General features: G+C 38.3%; 1 protein-coding gene across 1 annotated transcript; it reads right to left on the bottom strand.

The window, feature by feature from the left end:
* Positions 1 to 1,389: 1,389 nt before the first annotated feature.
* On the bottom strand, positions 1,390 to 12,005 carry SNRPC (small nuclear ribonucleoprotein polypeptide C). Its single transcript, XM_014051735.2, has 6 exons — positions 11,929 to 12,005; positions 11,227 to 11,269; positions 10,737 to 10,845; positions 9,229 to 9,318; positions 7,998 to 8,102; positions 1,390 to 1,750 (listed from the first exon to the last, which is right to left on the bottom strand). Exons 1-6 carry the CDS (start codon positions 11,934 to 11,936, stop codon positions 1,626 to 1,628), a joined length of 480 nt encoding a protein of 159 aa, XP_013907210.1. The 5' UTR covers positions 11,937 to 12,005; the 3' UTR covers positions 1,390 to 1,625.
* Positions 12,006 to 15,842: the final 3,837 nt, after the last annotated feature.

The following is a 15,842-nucleotide window of genomic DNA, read 5'->3' as shown; positions in this document are numbered from 1 at the left end:
GCTCTGCTGCAGTTCCTTTGTTTCCTAATGCTCAAACTTGTGCAAGACAGTTATCCTATAGTCACCTTATGAAAAGCAGCTGTCTGGAGCACATTTGGGCAACTTCCCTGCTCTCCCTATCCAGAGAGGTTCCGAAGAATCAGCCTATTCACCAGTTCTTCAATATTTGCTGTAGTTGTCAGCTCTGCTTTCACAGAGACATCTTCAGTTTACCATGCCTCCCCGAAATCAGCAATTTCATTAATTTAAACTTCTCAAGTTTCAAATGCATTTGTTCTTGTAAAATAAGATTACAGATAGCCCTAACTTAATGGCAGTAATTGAGTCCAAAATTTCTGTCACTAAGCAATTTGGTTGTAAAGCACATCATCACATGGCCATGTTGTTTAGCAACAATAATCCTGGCACTACTCCTGCCAGCTTCTACTTACTTTAACACATCAGGTGGCAATCCTGAAAGAGAAAGTTTATGAAGGGTTTTCTAAATTACAAGACATTTATGTGGTTGCTGAAATATGTACCAGTAAGAACCGATCCTGAATACTGATTATCAGCTTCATTCCACCCAATGTAACAAGTATCAAGATGCAACAAGATGCAAAATCACTTGCATCTCAAATTGTGCAAACTATTCTTTGGTATGCAGACTAAGGAGTAGAAAGTTTAATTTGGTCTCCTTTTTTCCTATCCCACTCACAACTAGGAGTAGTTTCACAGTAATATTCTAAACACAGTGTGGAAGGAAGCCTTCAAAACAGATTGTTATAGAACAATGATCAGAGTGGTTAGGTGTAGGGTGAAGGGAATATCCTAGACTTCATCACTTAGTTTAGAGCAGGGGTGTCAAACTCATGGCCTACGGGCCAGATGCGTCATCTTCTGGCTCTGCCCCCGCCCAGTTTAGCAAAGGGGGGAAAAGTCCCGATATGTCATGTGATGCCATGAGTTTGACACTCCTGCTCTAAGGTTTAGAGTGATAAAAGGACACTAAGTATGAGAGCAAGTTAGGAATTAAGTGTTAATAACAGTGCCTATGCAAGTTTGAAAGGTATGGAAGAGACCACCCACCATGAGCAATGTTGTTTTTGGGAAGAAGCATACCACCTTAAATTATTACTATTGTAATGGAATCATTCTAGTTTCAGCACACAGGAATGGTGTGGTTGCCTAGAGGTGGAGCTCTTGCCTCACAATCAGGAGGCTGTGAGTTCAATCCTAGGTAGAGCCAGATATTTCTCTCTCTGGGCACAATGAGAATATATTTGCTGAACAAAGGAAGGGCATCTGGCCAGTAAACACTCTGCTAGCTCCATTTGGTTGCCCAGAATCCACCCTGCAAAGGATTATGGCGTCGTTAAACGATGATGATTCTAGTTTCAGCACAGAAAATATGAGAAAGCAATTATCAATATTTTATTCTAACAACAAACGTGAAAAATTATTTGGGAAATGCTACAAAGCCTTTGTTCAATATTTATGGGGTCCCCCCCCGGCTCCATCTCATCCCCCAATTTTAGATTGTAAATGGGGAAAAAAAAGATTGTTGCCAATTTGGGCAATGCAACTTCCACAGCTTAACAGAAAGGCATACATTAAAAAAAAGGAATAGTAGGTCCAATTCCACTTTATCTGTCTGGGCGAGCCATTCCCGGTCTGGCTGGTACCATCATGGGTCTGGATGGAGGTCTCATCATTGGTGGTCCTGGCATCATTGGCATATGTCCTCCCATAGGTGGCCTCATTCCTGGAGCTGTAAAAGCAAAGAAAACATAATATAAAAGAATAACACGAATTTATAGGCCAATATGTCACAATGTTTATCAAATTTTGATAAAAGGGATCTTTCAATTTCTGTGGAGCACTTTGTGTTTTCTTTACATTTTGCAACACAAAAACAAATTCCAAGAAAATTTTAAAAGTGGTTTCCAAGATCTTATAAATCTTTGCAGAACCAACATATTGTTTCATATTCTTGCACAAAGATGCACATTTATCTGTTCATTCAAATACTATTTCTCTCTGTCTGTGGCCACTTGTATTCTATTGTATACTATTCTTAAGGTCTACAAAAGATTTTTTCAGTGCAAATATAGAGCACTTCATAGGAAATTAAAAAGAAAGCAATGTTCTATGAATGGAACCCTTTTTAACAGAGAAGATATATGGGCCCAAAGTACTATATTACACATATATTTAAATTATGGTAATTATTCTTTTTTTTTAAAAAAAAGTCTCTAGATTGAATGTCTTCCATAATCCTGATAATGTTCTCAAACTCTCAGAATTGCAACTACCATATATTATAGTAGACTACAAGGCTACAGTAAAGCAAGGTATCACAGATGCCTGAATTTTCTTCCTCCTCCCCTGCTCACCAGAAAGAGGGTAGCAGTTTCTGCATTGGAAAAGGAATGAGAGATGGAAAAAGCAATAGAACTACAGTACTGTTATACGTATCCGTAAATGTGGCGTATGGCTTTTATGGCCACGTTAGGTGCTGCTGCACTGGTGTGATTCAGCAGAGCGGAGGGAAAACACGGGAGCCGTGTTGCCATGAAAGCAGAAATCCTGCCCTGGCTGCTAGGCAGGACTGTTGTGGGACAGATGGAAGCAAAATTCTCACTGGCTAAACCTAATATACAGCTGTTGGTGTTCTAAAGCCCAGGAGGGAAACTCATCTCCTTGGTTACTGGGGAAAATGCTGTTGGTTTGAGAGACAACATTGCCACATTTGAGCCTGTATCATTCTGATGCATTGGACAGTAGGTTCTTTTAGGGTAATTGTACAGGAAATTCGGTGTCTGGAGAGAGAGAAATTGCTGTGAGCATGCTGGGATGTTGCAGTGAGTTGTGATTTTCTGGCTTCAGAGGGAGGGGAAGGGTGAAGGTATCACCTGGAAACTTTCCTAAGAGAAGCAAAGAACTAAAAAGAGGGAAGTGCTTCACTCCAAACTCCAGGATAGACCAGATTAATAAAACAGACACTGTGTAAAAGTTACTTTATTACTAGTAAAATTATCATAACTATCGTAATAGAATATTGCAAGTCTGAATGTGCTTCTCCTCTTCCCTCTTTTATCTTCATGTGAATTGAGGGCAGGAGGGAGACTCTGCGGTGTTTCACAAATCTTTCTTGATATGGTCTCAAACCACATTTATCTGATTCTTTCCTCGATAGTGAGACTTCCTTTTGTTCATCAAGGTTATCCTATCTACCTTCTATACGACAGAGGGAGATAACTACATGGAGACTCCAGGGAAGCCTTAAACCTGGAAAGGATGGCAGAAGACCCAGAGGGAAGTACATCTTGCAATATAAACATAGAAAAGGCTATGGAAGCATTGAGAAAGTTTTTAAACACAGAGATTTAATCAGGCCATTTTCTTCTCATTCTCACCGAAAAGGGTGGAAAAAGGAGGATGTTAATAGGTAAGTAACTGAATTGATAGCAAAAGCTCTGAAAGAGAATAAAGTGAAGAGGGATCAAGGGACTTTAAAAAGTTAGGACAAACTACTGTAACTAATTCTATTTCCCCCCCCCCCCAAATATATATATATATATATATATATATATATATATATATATATATATATATATATATATATATATATATATATATATATATATATATATATATATATATATATAATACGTAGCAAAAGCCTCCTGTCTTTGTGAAGCAATTGTTCAGTTTTAAATCTGCCGTAAAAGTATCGTCAGCCATGATGGGGCAGAAAACCTTATAATTTCAAATTGCTATCCCCGCCCCCCCTTTAAAGTAAGACACTTTGTAAATTACTTCAAATTCCACCAAGGGATTTTAGAGTTTCAGAGTTCATGATAAATTCTAACTTTAAAAAAGAATAAAGAAACAAAAGAGGAGGTAACCGAGTACCCATACTGGACCAAAAATGCAATGGCCAAACTACAGCTTGGCTAGCACACTGCAATTATACAAGTGTCATGATCCTTAAGTCGAAGTCAGAGCAAGTGCTCCACTCCTCTCTTCCAGGAAAGGCATGGCAAACAGAAAACGGCTCTGTGAAAGTAGAGCTGATGACTGTGGCAAAGACCAAGAAATCAGTGAGTAAACTCCCTGGTTAAGGAGAAGATAAAAGATCATCCATATGTGCTCAGATGGCTGCTCAACACAAGGACAATAATTTTCTTCAGGTTTGAGCCCTTTAAGATGATGGGGTCAGTAATCTTACTCACTAGCGGGATAAGGCTTTTAAATAGCACTAAATTCATAAATCTCACTTTTCTAATCACTTTCAGAAAATGTTCATTGAGTACTTTTAAGTTATTATAGACCTTCGGAACAAGTTGGAAAATGTTGGGTAAGTCTGCCTTCAATCCTGAAAGAAAAATTTAATCATAAGCTTAAGAATTTAAATAATCTGAAATAACCAGTGAAAACCTAATTATTTTGATCTTATAAATGGACTAAGGGTCCAGATAAAATTGGAATACTGAAACTTATACAATAAGATACTGGAATTAATTATGAAGAACAAATAATTTGTGGGAAATAGATTGTTTTGATTTTTACAAAACATAACAGACAATTTCACAATTTCAAAAACTGGACACTAGAGGGGACTAAAGTTCTTAGAAGAAAAATGTACAATTATATAATATGGTGTAAAGCATTATAACAAAAATACTGAAGATTTTGAAAAATGGTATCAGAAAATAGTAGCCTCAATATCAACTATGTCAATAGCAATGTTTGTTTCTATGGATAGACTATGCTTAAAAGGTGTTATTGAAGAAATGACAGAACCAATTTTATCTGACAAAACAGAGAAGGTAGCAAAAATAGATTTACAACTGACAGGCCAAGAAAAGGATGTTTCACTGGATCTACAAATAAAATTGACCAAGGTTTTAAAATATAAAAAGGAAAAACAAATGACAAACAAATAGAGTAGCCTGGATAATTTTTCCCATTGAATTTACAAAAGAGGCTTGTTAAAGCCTTGAAGAACTCTGCTCAATGGGACAAAGAAATAAAGAGAAATCAAATCCATAGTATGCCATACTGGAATGAACTACAGATTAAAACTATTTGATGGAAAGGAATAGAAAGTTGATTTATTTGAAAAAGAAAGGTAAAACAAGTTACCTTGTTCTAGCAACTCCTTATGGACTTTCCTCTGACACAAGGACTGAAAATATGATTTTTGTATGGATTTGTTTATAGATGAGAAATAGAATACAGGATGGAGAAATGAAAATCTGTAACCTTACAGGAGGGTCTAGATTCATTAAATGTATTTACTTGTTGTGATAAAGATCAGAAGTTGCTTCTTTATATGTTTCTTTTTATTATATTCTTACTTCTTTCATCTTTTTCTTGTACTTTTTACACTTCTATTCTCTTAATAAAAATTGCACACAGTTGCTCCACTACAATTGCCTCGTGGTTTTTCTATATGCTCTATTTTGATATTAGTAGTCTAGCCAAATTGTTCTGAAATAAAACAAATTCTTCTAGAGTTTATTGTAGGGTGACCAGACGTCCCGCATTTGGCGGGACAGCCACACCTTTTCATAATTTTTCCCGCGTCCCGGGGCATTCTCAAAATATCCCGCTTTAATTTTGGCGCCTTCTCGCTCGCTCCCCCGCACATCCGCTGCCGCTTGCATGGGCGGGGTACTGTAGCGAGTGAGCGGGCGGATGGGCGGGGAGCGAGTAAGCCGCTCATTCGTTCCCCTGCCCATCCGCTGCCGCTTGCATGGGCTGGGTGTAGCGAGTGAGCGGGCGGATGGGCGGGGAGCGAGTGAGCCGCTCATTCATTCCCCCGCCCATCCGCTGCCGCTCGCATGGGCTGGGTGTAGCGAGTGAGCGGGCGGATGGGCGGGGAGCGAGTGAGCCGCTCATTCATTCCCCCGCCCATCCGCTGCCGCTCGCATGGGCGGGGTGTAGCGAGTGAGCGGGCGGATGGGGGGGAGCGGCTCACCTTTCCAGCCCCACTTTCACCCGGACAAGCCATTGGAAAGCCTCCACCTCTCCGAAAAGAGCCACCTGTGTGTGTGGCCCTCAGCGGGGTCTGGAAGCAGAGCCTTTCTCCAAGCATCCCTCGCGCACTTCGGAGGCCGGCGGGCGAGGCGAGCGCAGCGGCCGGAGACTCCCCTGCGGGACCACTGTTCCCAAGGCAAGAAAACACCGCGCAGCACTTTTTAACTCCCGCGCAGCCACTGTGATTTGTTGTGATAAGCACGGGGCGACTGGACTGACGGTAAGCCCCCGCCACCACCGGACTAACTGCTGCTGCCTCCTCCTCCTCTAACAGCACCGCCGGATTTGCTGAGGTGAAGCCGCCAAAGCCCCCACCGTGCTTTTGAGGAGCCTTGAGGCCACGGGAGCCAGTAGGAAGGCGGCGGAGGGGCAGGAGCAGGAAAAAAGGTCCGATGGCTCCTCAAAAGCACGGCGGCGGCGGAGGGGGCAGGGGTAATGCGGTGCCCAGCTCAGGTGCTCCGAGCGGAGGGGGAGGAAGCACCGCTGCTGCCATGGGCGGGAACTTTGGCGGCTTCACCTCAGCGCCTGGCGGCAAAATTTTTAATCAAGAACACACACCCCCACGCCCCACCCCACACGCCAATGGTGTCCCGCTTTACCATTTTTAAAATCTGGTCACTTTAGTTATTGCATCTTTATTTGCTCAGAAAGCCTGGCAATGATCTACACCAGAGCATGAAAGAAGAAAAATCCCAACCTCTTCAGAGTAAGAAAAGCACACTACAAATAAGTGTATTATCTATTTTAGAGTCTCAAATGAAATACAGCAAAACAAGGCTAAGGGGAGGAAGCAAGGAAATAAAGTATCATATATAGTTTTAGGCTATATTTTCTTCCTTCTGTAAACCTATATACAATGTATGTATGTATGTATGTATGTATGTATGTATGTATGTATGTATAAATTTTATTCATAAACACTACTTTTGAAAAACAGTGCATTGTCAGGGTAAAGCATTTACAAATAAAAATCAAAAAAGAAGAGTGGTTAAACATTGACATACAAGCTAATAACAGTAATAATGATATAGTAACAATAGTAGTAATATAACCAAAAACATTTTAGCTAAGTTTCTTCTTACATTAGAGTATTGTAATTATTTACTTTATTTTCAGTACTAACATTTATGATCTTACTTTTCTCTAATTCCTACCTCTTTTTTTCTATCCATTCATAGAATTTATTCCAAATCATATTATATTCTGTATCTTCTTGATTTTTAATTTTAAAGGTGAATCTAATCATTTTGGCACAGTCAAAATGTTTTCGAATTACAGACTCCTCTGGTCGAGTATTCACATTTTTCCAATATTTAGCATATATGATCCTTGCTACTGTCAGTGTGTGTAAAAATGTGGTCCCTTTATCATAGCTCTCCGGTAGTACACTTAGGAGACATGTTTTTGGTTTCAACTCAATATTCAGTTTGATTATCATTTCCAGCCAGTTTTGTATTTTCTCCCAATAATCTCTTGCTTTACTACACATCCACCACCTAGGATGTGACTGCATTTCCAACACTTAGCAGACAGGCTACTAAACATGTTCACCAGTCTTGCAGGTGGTGGATGCAATATATACATTATATATTTGATCAGTGAGAGAAGCTAGTAAAGTAACTCCAAACTAAAGATGTCTGGAAATTCTAGAAAAGACATACCGGGAGTTTCCCTGTGCAGTAATGATAAGGGCTAATCTTTATTCCTAAACATTTTAGGTCATCCTTCTACAATGGTACTGGCACAGTCCTGTTTTTTCATGGGAATTTCTTGTGACAACACACAATATACCACTTCTAAAGATTTTTCCTTGCTATGGCATAGTCCAAATCTTGATCCTTGATAAATGTCACTAGCCACCTTTTAATATGCAGATTTGCTGTTCCAGAAAAAGGATATAATGTACAGCAGCTAGTCTTTTACCATACACATCTTTACAATAGGAAGCATTTATTCAATCTATAACCTACCAGGTCCAACTGGCATCATTCCTGGAGGAGGTGGTCCCATCATTGGCATCATTGGCGGTCCACCCATATGGGGTGCTGGCATCATACCAGGCCGTGGAGGACCAGCTAAAGTATAGAAAAACACAAATATATCAATGAGTCTTATATATCAATCCAATATCTCAAAATGTAAAAACATTTTAGTTGTGTTAAAGTTTATTTTTTTTAAATTTTTTTATTTGTGTTTATTTGTATGCCGCCCTTTTCCCTGGGGGGACTCAGGGCGGCTCACAATCCAAAGGAGGGGGGAATTTATGTACAAATAGTAATACTATAGAGAAGGGGTGTCAAACTTGATTTCGTTAAGGGCCGCATCAGGGTTGTGTTTGACCTTGGGGGGTGGATGGGTGTGACCAGGGTGGACGTGGCCAGTTCAATGTCATTTGTGTCAAGGGCTCTTTTGGTGACCTGGATGAGGCTGGAGGGGATCAATTATCTCCAGCTCCATTTTCGGCTGCAACAACCTCCTGCAGCCCTCTGCCAGTAAAAATGGAGCTCCATTTTTTGCTGACAGAGACACCGTGGGCCAGTCCTTTGCTGTTTCCAGGGCGGCCCTGCAGGCCAGATCTAAGCACCCTGTCAGCCGGATCTGGCCCGCAGGCCTTGAGTTTGACACCCCTACTGTAGACTGATGGATCTATATGGTTGCTTGACATAACAAGACTTCTGCAGGAAATCAGCCACAAAAACACCTCCAACAAGACAGTATAAGAAACAAGTAAGAACCTGTGTGAAATCAGTAAATTCCCCTCGCACATATGTGCTAGTCGTTCACGACTCTAGGGGGCGGTGCTCATTTTCATTTCAAAGCCAAAGAGCCAGCTGTTACTGGCTGTTACTTTTCCACCAAAAGTGGTCCCTATTTTTCTACTTGCATTTTTACATGTTTCAAACTGCTAGGTTGGCAGAAGCTGGGATAAGTAATGGGAGCTCACTCCGTTATGCGCACTAGGGATTCGAATAGCCGAACTGCTGACCTTTCTGATTGGCAAGTTCAGCGTCTTAGCCATTGAGCCACAGCGTACCTCTATGTACAAATAGCAAATGCCTATTGGATCATAACTTATTAGGAACAGTCAATACTCTTTAAAATGAATAACCAACTAATATTACAATAAAATAATATAGTATTCTCTCTTAGATTTTTATATACTAGATTTATCAGAAATAGAGTAACAATATTTATACATACGGATATTAGGCGGTGGTGGTATCATTGCTCCCCCAGGAGGTGGAGCAGAGAACGGGGTAGGTGGAATTTTGCCTTGCTGAAATGCAGCCGCTGTATTAATGGGGAAAAATTGAACGATATAAGTATTAATTAACAGACTACTGAAAACATATTTTCCAATTATTGTACAACATATACAGTGCAATTCTGTAAAGTTTCTAATAATCCACCTTAAGGTATACAATTGTCTGGATTTATTTCTTAGTGAAAATATTTAATTTCAAAATAAAATTCTATAAAATATATCAATTTTAAGTGATTTTCAAGTATAAAAATAAGAGATAACCATATAACACACAAACACGTTTTCCAAGCTTCCACTTTTTCTGCAATTTGTGCGTTGATACAAATTCTGTTATTCCCAGCTAAGTCTGAAATCCTAAATACAGTATATTTACTAGCAAGTTGCAATGAACACAACTTCCATGTAGAATATTCATGAACAAACTGAAAGCAGTGACCGAATAAAAAACAGTTGCTTTTCAAAACCTCAAACAAGGTACCAATGTGTTCAGAAAATTTCAAATTAAAAATAATTTTCTAAATATTTTAAAATAAACAATCATATCAGTTCTGTACAAAGATTAATATTTCTTATGAAATACTGACTATATCAAGGGTTTTCTTTTAGGAATTTAGAATATGCTTCAATTTTTTCCACCAAAATAGAGCAGTTATTTCTATCCAGCATGGGCTATAAACTTTTAGAATCTGTTTCTAGTACAGGAAGCTGAGGAAGACATGGATTTTCTATAGACACTAATCCCAAGAAAGCATTTAGAACATTGCTTCTGAAATTCTTTCCAAAACCCCTTAAAGTTCTGGATTACATGACCAGTAAGGAGAGGTTCTAATGGAGGAAGTGGCAAGAATCCAAATTACTACCTAAATTCTTTTATCATGGGAATCCAATGAGAATCCATTGGAGTGGGTGGCAAATTGCAGACTACAGGAACCAGAAGCATTACTCAGGTGATCCTAAGGACACAGATAAACCTTCAAGTGCTTCAGTGACCAACTAAAGGGATGCAAATGACCCTGTCAGAGCTAAAGTTGCAAAATATTTTCAAAGAAAAAAAAACAAAGTCCAGTTGCCTCCTGAAAAAGCATATTTGGGACAATCATGACCTGGATGGCTGAGAATCTCTGCAGACTTGTTGCAAATAAAAGTTAATAAATAAATACACTTATTTCTCAGCAGTCCTCAACTAGATCCAGCCTATTTTCAAAGTTTAGATTTCTTTTGCCAATTTTCCCCAGCACTTAATTTGGGCCTATTCCTTATAGACCACATTTATGTCTGCCATACATTGTCCACCAGTTTATAGACTCTGCTGTCAAACACAATCCTAAATAGCTTTATATAATTTCATTCCAACATTTTATAGATTAGAACAAAACAGTGTCTGTACTTCATACCAGAACTTCAGGACTGAGAAATACAAAACAATACTTGAAATAAGACTTACTTGTTTTATCTATCAGGCTCTGTGCTTGTTCTTCCATCCATTTTTGATAGTAATCTTTCACATTCTCTTTATGTTTCCTACCACTGCAATGGGTTTTCCTCACAGATGGCTGGAAGAAAAGAACACCCCATTACTGTCCAAGCACTGATTATACTTACAAACCCAAAATTTATCTGCAATGCATATATCTGGTCACAAAAATAGCTTCCCAATAAATTCTCACAGCCTTTAAAATTTGCATTTATGTTACACAAGTTCATTTCTTTATCGTTGCTTTAATTATAACTGCAATTAAACACATATTTAAATAGTTGAAGCATGAGTATCTAAACACATTCCTTCTCATCATTTCTTTACACCTGCCTACAAACACATTAAATAATCAGTTTTAAACTCCAATTCTTAATTTAGGAATATAATCAGAACTAATAATTGAATGGAAAAATAATTTTAAATTTCTGATCATAACACTGTTAAAATTTCTACTTACAGAGTCATGGGTGAGATAAGTATCACAGTAATCACAATAAAATCTGAAAGGCAAAACAAATATTCATAGGAAGTAGGAATAATTTGCTACTAGATTCTTTAACACGTGTTAGAAAATGGTTAACATATTTCAGTAAGCCTACCAATTTAATTCTTTGCTTTTGTAGCAAAAGCATATTTTGCTTCAAAAAATCTTAAATGTTCAATTGCATCTACTTCAAATATATTACTAAAACTATATGTCCATCAATTCTCTGTAACAGTTTAACACTCCTAGCGATAAAATTGGGAGAAAAAATGTGTCTTATGTTTGTATATAAATGATCACACAATAAAATGTATCAGTTAGGATCAGCAGTTTTAACAGCCAGGATCTAGCAATCTTAGACCCAATTCCTGATTCTGAAAACATCAATCATACACAATTCATTTCAGCAATAGCCAAAATGGAAAGAGGCTGCTGTTAGTATCTAATGCACTTAGCAGTCAAGGAAATTTATATTCCTGATAATGCAAAAAGCTAAAAAAAGGGGAGAAACATCAACCGCAAATATTGGAGGAAAACCTAAAGCCATGTTCAAATAGAAATCCATTTAGCCAAGAAATAAGAGACGCTTATTCGTATTACAGAATCTTTTTTCAGAACACATTCTCCCACCCAGCCGTCCTGCATTTTCATCTCAGATCTACCCAGCTCACTCACTTAGGCATGTTGACTCCAGGCGATGCGGTTCCGATTCCCGCAAACGTTTATAGGAAATGACGTTTTTGTTGCGCGACTTGGTTTTTTTTTTAACATACATAAACAGCACTTCCGGTAAGCGTTAAGCATTTCTCTCGGTAAGACTCTGTCGGCTTGTACAAAGAGTTTCCTCCTTGGCAGAAACTTTGCCGCAGGTGGAACGTGCTCAGCGATTGTAACTATCGTTATAATATAAATGATGTATGTTGACGTTTTATAGATTAGAGAGGTTTCTGCTTCGTGCTCCAATTTTCAATTTTTCAAATTCACTTGACTTTATTCGCAGGAAATCAATAATTCGGGATTATGTAAGAATTGTGGCTCAATCATTTTGGAGTACAGCTGGTTCACAGTATAAAGGAATGGGGCGGGGAGGGATTACGGAAGAAAGGACTATAGCATTTGACCTTACTATAATAGGGCTTTGAGACTGAGAAGTTGTATCAGATCGGTTGTTCATACATCAATCAATTGGCACTTGGGGGTGTAAATATTTTCCTAAGTATAGAAATAACAGGTTTTGCTCTTTTTTGCCTATCACTATTGTTTACAGGTTTTTGCCAGTAATAGACATATTGATTGATGCAATATCTTAGTTGTGATTTCAGTGTAGGAACATAAATTTGCATAGGCAACTTTTAACAGATTAACACAGTTGGAAGGGACCTTGTAGGTCATCTAGTCCAACCCCCACCCAAGCAGGAGACCCTACACCAGGGTCAGCAACCTGCAGCTCTGGAGCCGCATGTGGCTCTTTCATCCCTCTGCTGAGATTCCCTGTCACCAATCGGCACCACAATTTTGAGAGGAGCTTCCGGTTGAGTGGGGAGCAGGGCGCACCAGGAAGAGACTCTATGGCAAGGGACAGGTTTTCTGGTCAGCTCCACAATTGATAGGGCTTTCGGTTAGGATAGGTAGAGGAAAAAGGATGCCGCACTAAGAGGAGACTATGGTGGGGGAGCAGGATTTCCGGTCGGCTCCAGAATTGAACAAGGGGGGGGGGACTTCCAGTTAGGACCTTTGTGGCTCTTTGAGTGTTTAAGGTTGCCGACCCCTGTCCTACACCATTTCTGACAGATGGCAGTCCAGTCTCTTCTTGAAAGCTTCCAATGATAAAGCTCCCACAACTTCAGAAGGCAAGTTGTTCCATTGGTTGATTGCTCTCACTGTCAGAAAATCTCTCCTTATTTCTAGGTTGAATCTCTTCTTGATCAGTCTCCATTTATTATTCCTTGGCTGGCCTTTGGATGCCTTGGAAAATAGCTAACTGTAAACTGTTGGTTGATGGTCTTAACTGTAACCCATATAGTGGGTAAAAATGTGAGACACCTGAAATAAGCAGATGTAATCAATTAGTGTGCACAACTCAATGGCAGATAAAGAAAGAAACAAAAGCTGAACCAACCAAGCTAATATTTCAGTAATATACTTTTAATATTAACATCTAGAAGTCATCCAGAATAGAATAAACAGTTGCATCAGTTTCTGAGAGAATCAAATCAGCTGAATTAATCAGAAATGCAGAAATAGAATGGATTAAAGTATTAACGATCAAAAACTTCAAGAACTGTTCTAACCAATATTTCATATTTCAGAAAAAATTTGCATGAACTAAATTTGACAGTTGCACAATACTAGTAGGAGAGTAGAGCAAATCCTAAATCGTCCCATAAGTCTTTTTTTTAAAAAAAATAATGGGCAAAATACTGACTTTTCAGCTAGCCAATCTTAGGGCTGTTTCTTATGCTTTCCTCCCAATAATGAATGAAAATTATTAATATGACTGCATTTCCCCACAATCATATCTCACTGTTTAGACTAGACAGCAGGCAACCAGGTCAATTCCCCCCTGCCTGCCTCAGCTAGTTGACTTGGCATTAGGTAACATAGTTACAATTCTTATAATATTTGTATTTTCAATGTGCTATACATGGAGCTGCCTTTGAAGTCCATCTGCAAGTTACAGCAAATTCAATATTTGTGCTCATGTGTCACTGCTGCTATTTAAGTTCCATTGGCTTTAAGGTGGTAGGTCTTTATAACTCCTATACATTTGGACAGAGTGGGTATGCACCTGGTCCCTTCTATTAAATGTTACCATCTCAGGACTTAGCAAGTGTGCCTTAGGACGTGGGGTGTTCCATCCCCTGGAACAGCATCCCTTCAGAAATTCTGATGTCGCCAATTCTTTTGGGGTTCTGAAAAGCCCTTAAAACTTGGTTTTGTTCCTTGGTGTAGAGTAAATGTGTTGAGGAGGGAGAGTTGCATCGTGCTTTATACTGTTTTAGTTTGGACTGTTTTTAATTGTTTTAAATTTGCATTAGATTTTGTAAGCCACTTAGAGTCTGTTGGTGTGAGTTCAAGGAAATAAATAGTGGAGTATATGATACAAATATATACATATCTAGAATTCCAATCAAATAATGCAAATATGAAATACCTATCTTGTATAAAATAATTTACCTGGAATGAGCTTTTTAATATCAATCATGTAATTTTAATGTTGACAATTTAGCTTTTTAATGACCAAGTAGATAAATTACTTTGAAATGCACTATATTGCCAAAAGTATTCGCTCATCCATCCACATAATCAGAAGCAGTTGTGAGCAAATACTTTTGGCAATATAGTGTAGGTAATATGGCATACCTTTCTTTATACAATTTATCCACTGCTTTAATTTCAATGGACTCCAAGTGGTTTATAGATATTAGTCATACATAACAGTAATACATAGAGCAAATTGCATTTGGTCATTAAAATTGAGTGAGAGCTGCTTCATACGTAAAGTATAAACTTCCACAATTGCTCATCACAATTATTTATTTCCATAATTATTTAATCATTTATATATTTATACTTTGGGTTTTTTTACTTTGCATTTATTTACAAATAATTAGATGAATATTGTGAATTGCACTGCCATTTTTTTTTCTTTTTAATGAACTGTTGGTTTTCCTTTTTGGCAAACCTAGATTATAATTAATTAAGAGCCAAGGTGGCGCAGTGGTTAAATGCAGCACTGCAGGCTACTGCTAGATCAGCAGTTCAGCGGTTCAAATCTCACCGGCTCAGGGTTGACTCAGCCTCCCATCCTTCCGAGGTGGGTAAAATGAGGACCCAGATTGTTGGGGGCAATATGCTGACTCTCTGTAAACCGCTTAGAGAGGGCTGAAAGCCCTATGAAGCGGTATATAAGTCTACTGCTATATTTGAGTAATAATTAACTACTAGATTCTTGCTAAAATTTCACATTTATTTAGGATTTAAAATCTTGATTGAATTTAATGGAACTTATTTCAGTTTCAACCCCATCAATTACTATAAGTACTAAATGGGTATTTTATTTTTCTATCTCGGAGAGTTAAGAATTTCACTGTGATAAAAATAAACAGTCTTATTAATATCCAATAAAATTTGAATGGGCAGTAAACAGATGTAGAAGTAGGTTTTATAGATGGTTTGCTGAATATTGGAAATGGTTACTCTCATATTGTATAGAAAATAAAATTTAAAACTTTAAAAACCATTATCAATCTTTTATCTGTTGTGGTCTCATTTTATCAAATGCAAAATATGAATATTCCTTTGTCTATAATGTCATTCAGTTTTTTATATCTGCCATGAAACACAAAGTGCAACTCATTACAAGAGGTGCAAGTCATCTGAACCAATTTCTTAGCCATTTTTGTGGTAACTCTACTCCATTTTTTTTAATGATGACCAAAACAACAACAAAATCCAATGGCTGAGTTAGAAGGGGAAGAAGAAAGAGGCCATAAGATGAAGTAAATGTTGTTGTTAGCCTTCCATTTCTGTGTCAAAAGTCCAGAAGCAAATGTTAACCTAGTCCTTCCAGATTTCAGGCAAAGCAA

The sequence above is a fragment of the Thamnophis sirtalis genome, unplaced genomic scaffold (assembly GCF_051295495.1).
Source record: "Thamnophis sirtalis isolate CommonGarterSnake01/CBP01778 unplaced genomic scaffold, rThaSir2_p1.2 scaffold_7, whole genome shotgun sequence".
NCBI classification, from domain to species: Eukaryota; Metazoa; Chordata; class Lepidosauria; order Squamata; family Natricidae; genus Thamnophis; species Thamnophis sirtalis.
This window is presented reverse-complemented; position numbering and strand designations above follow the sequence as displayed.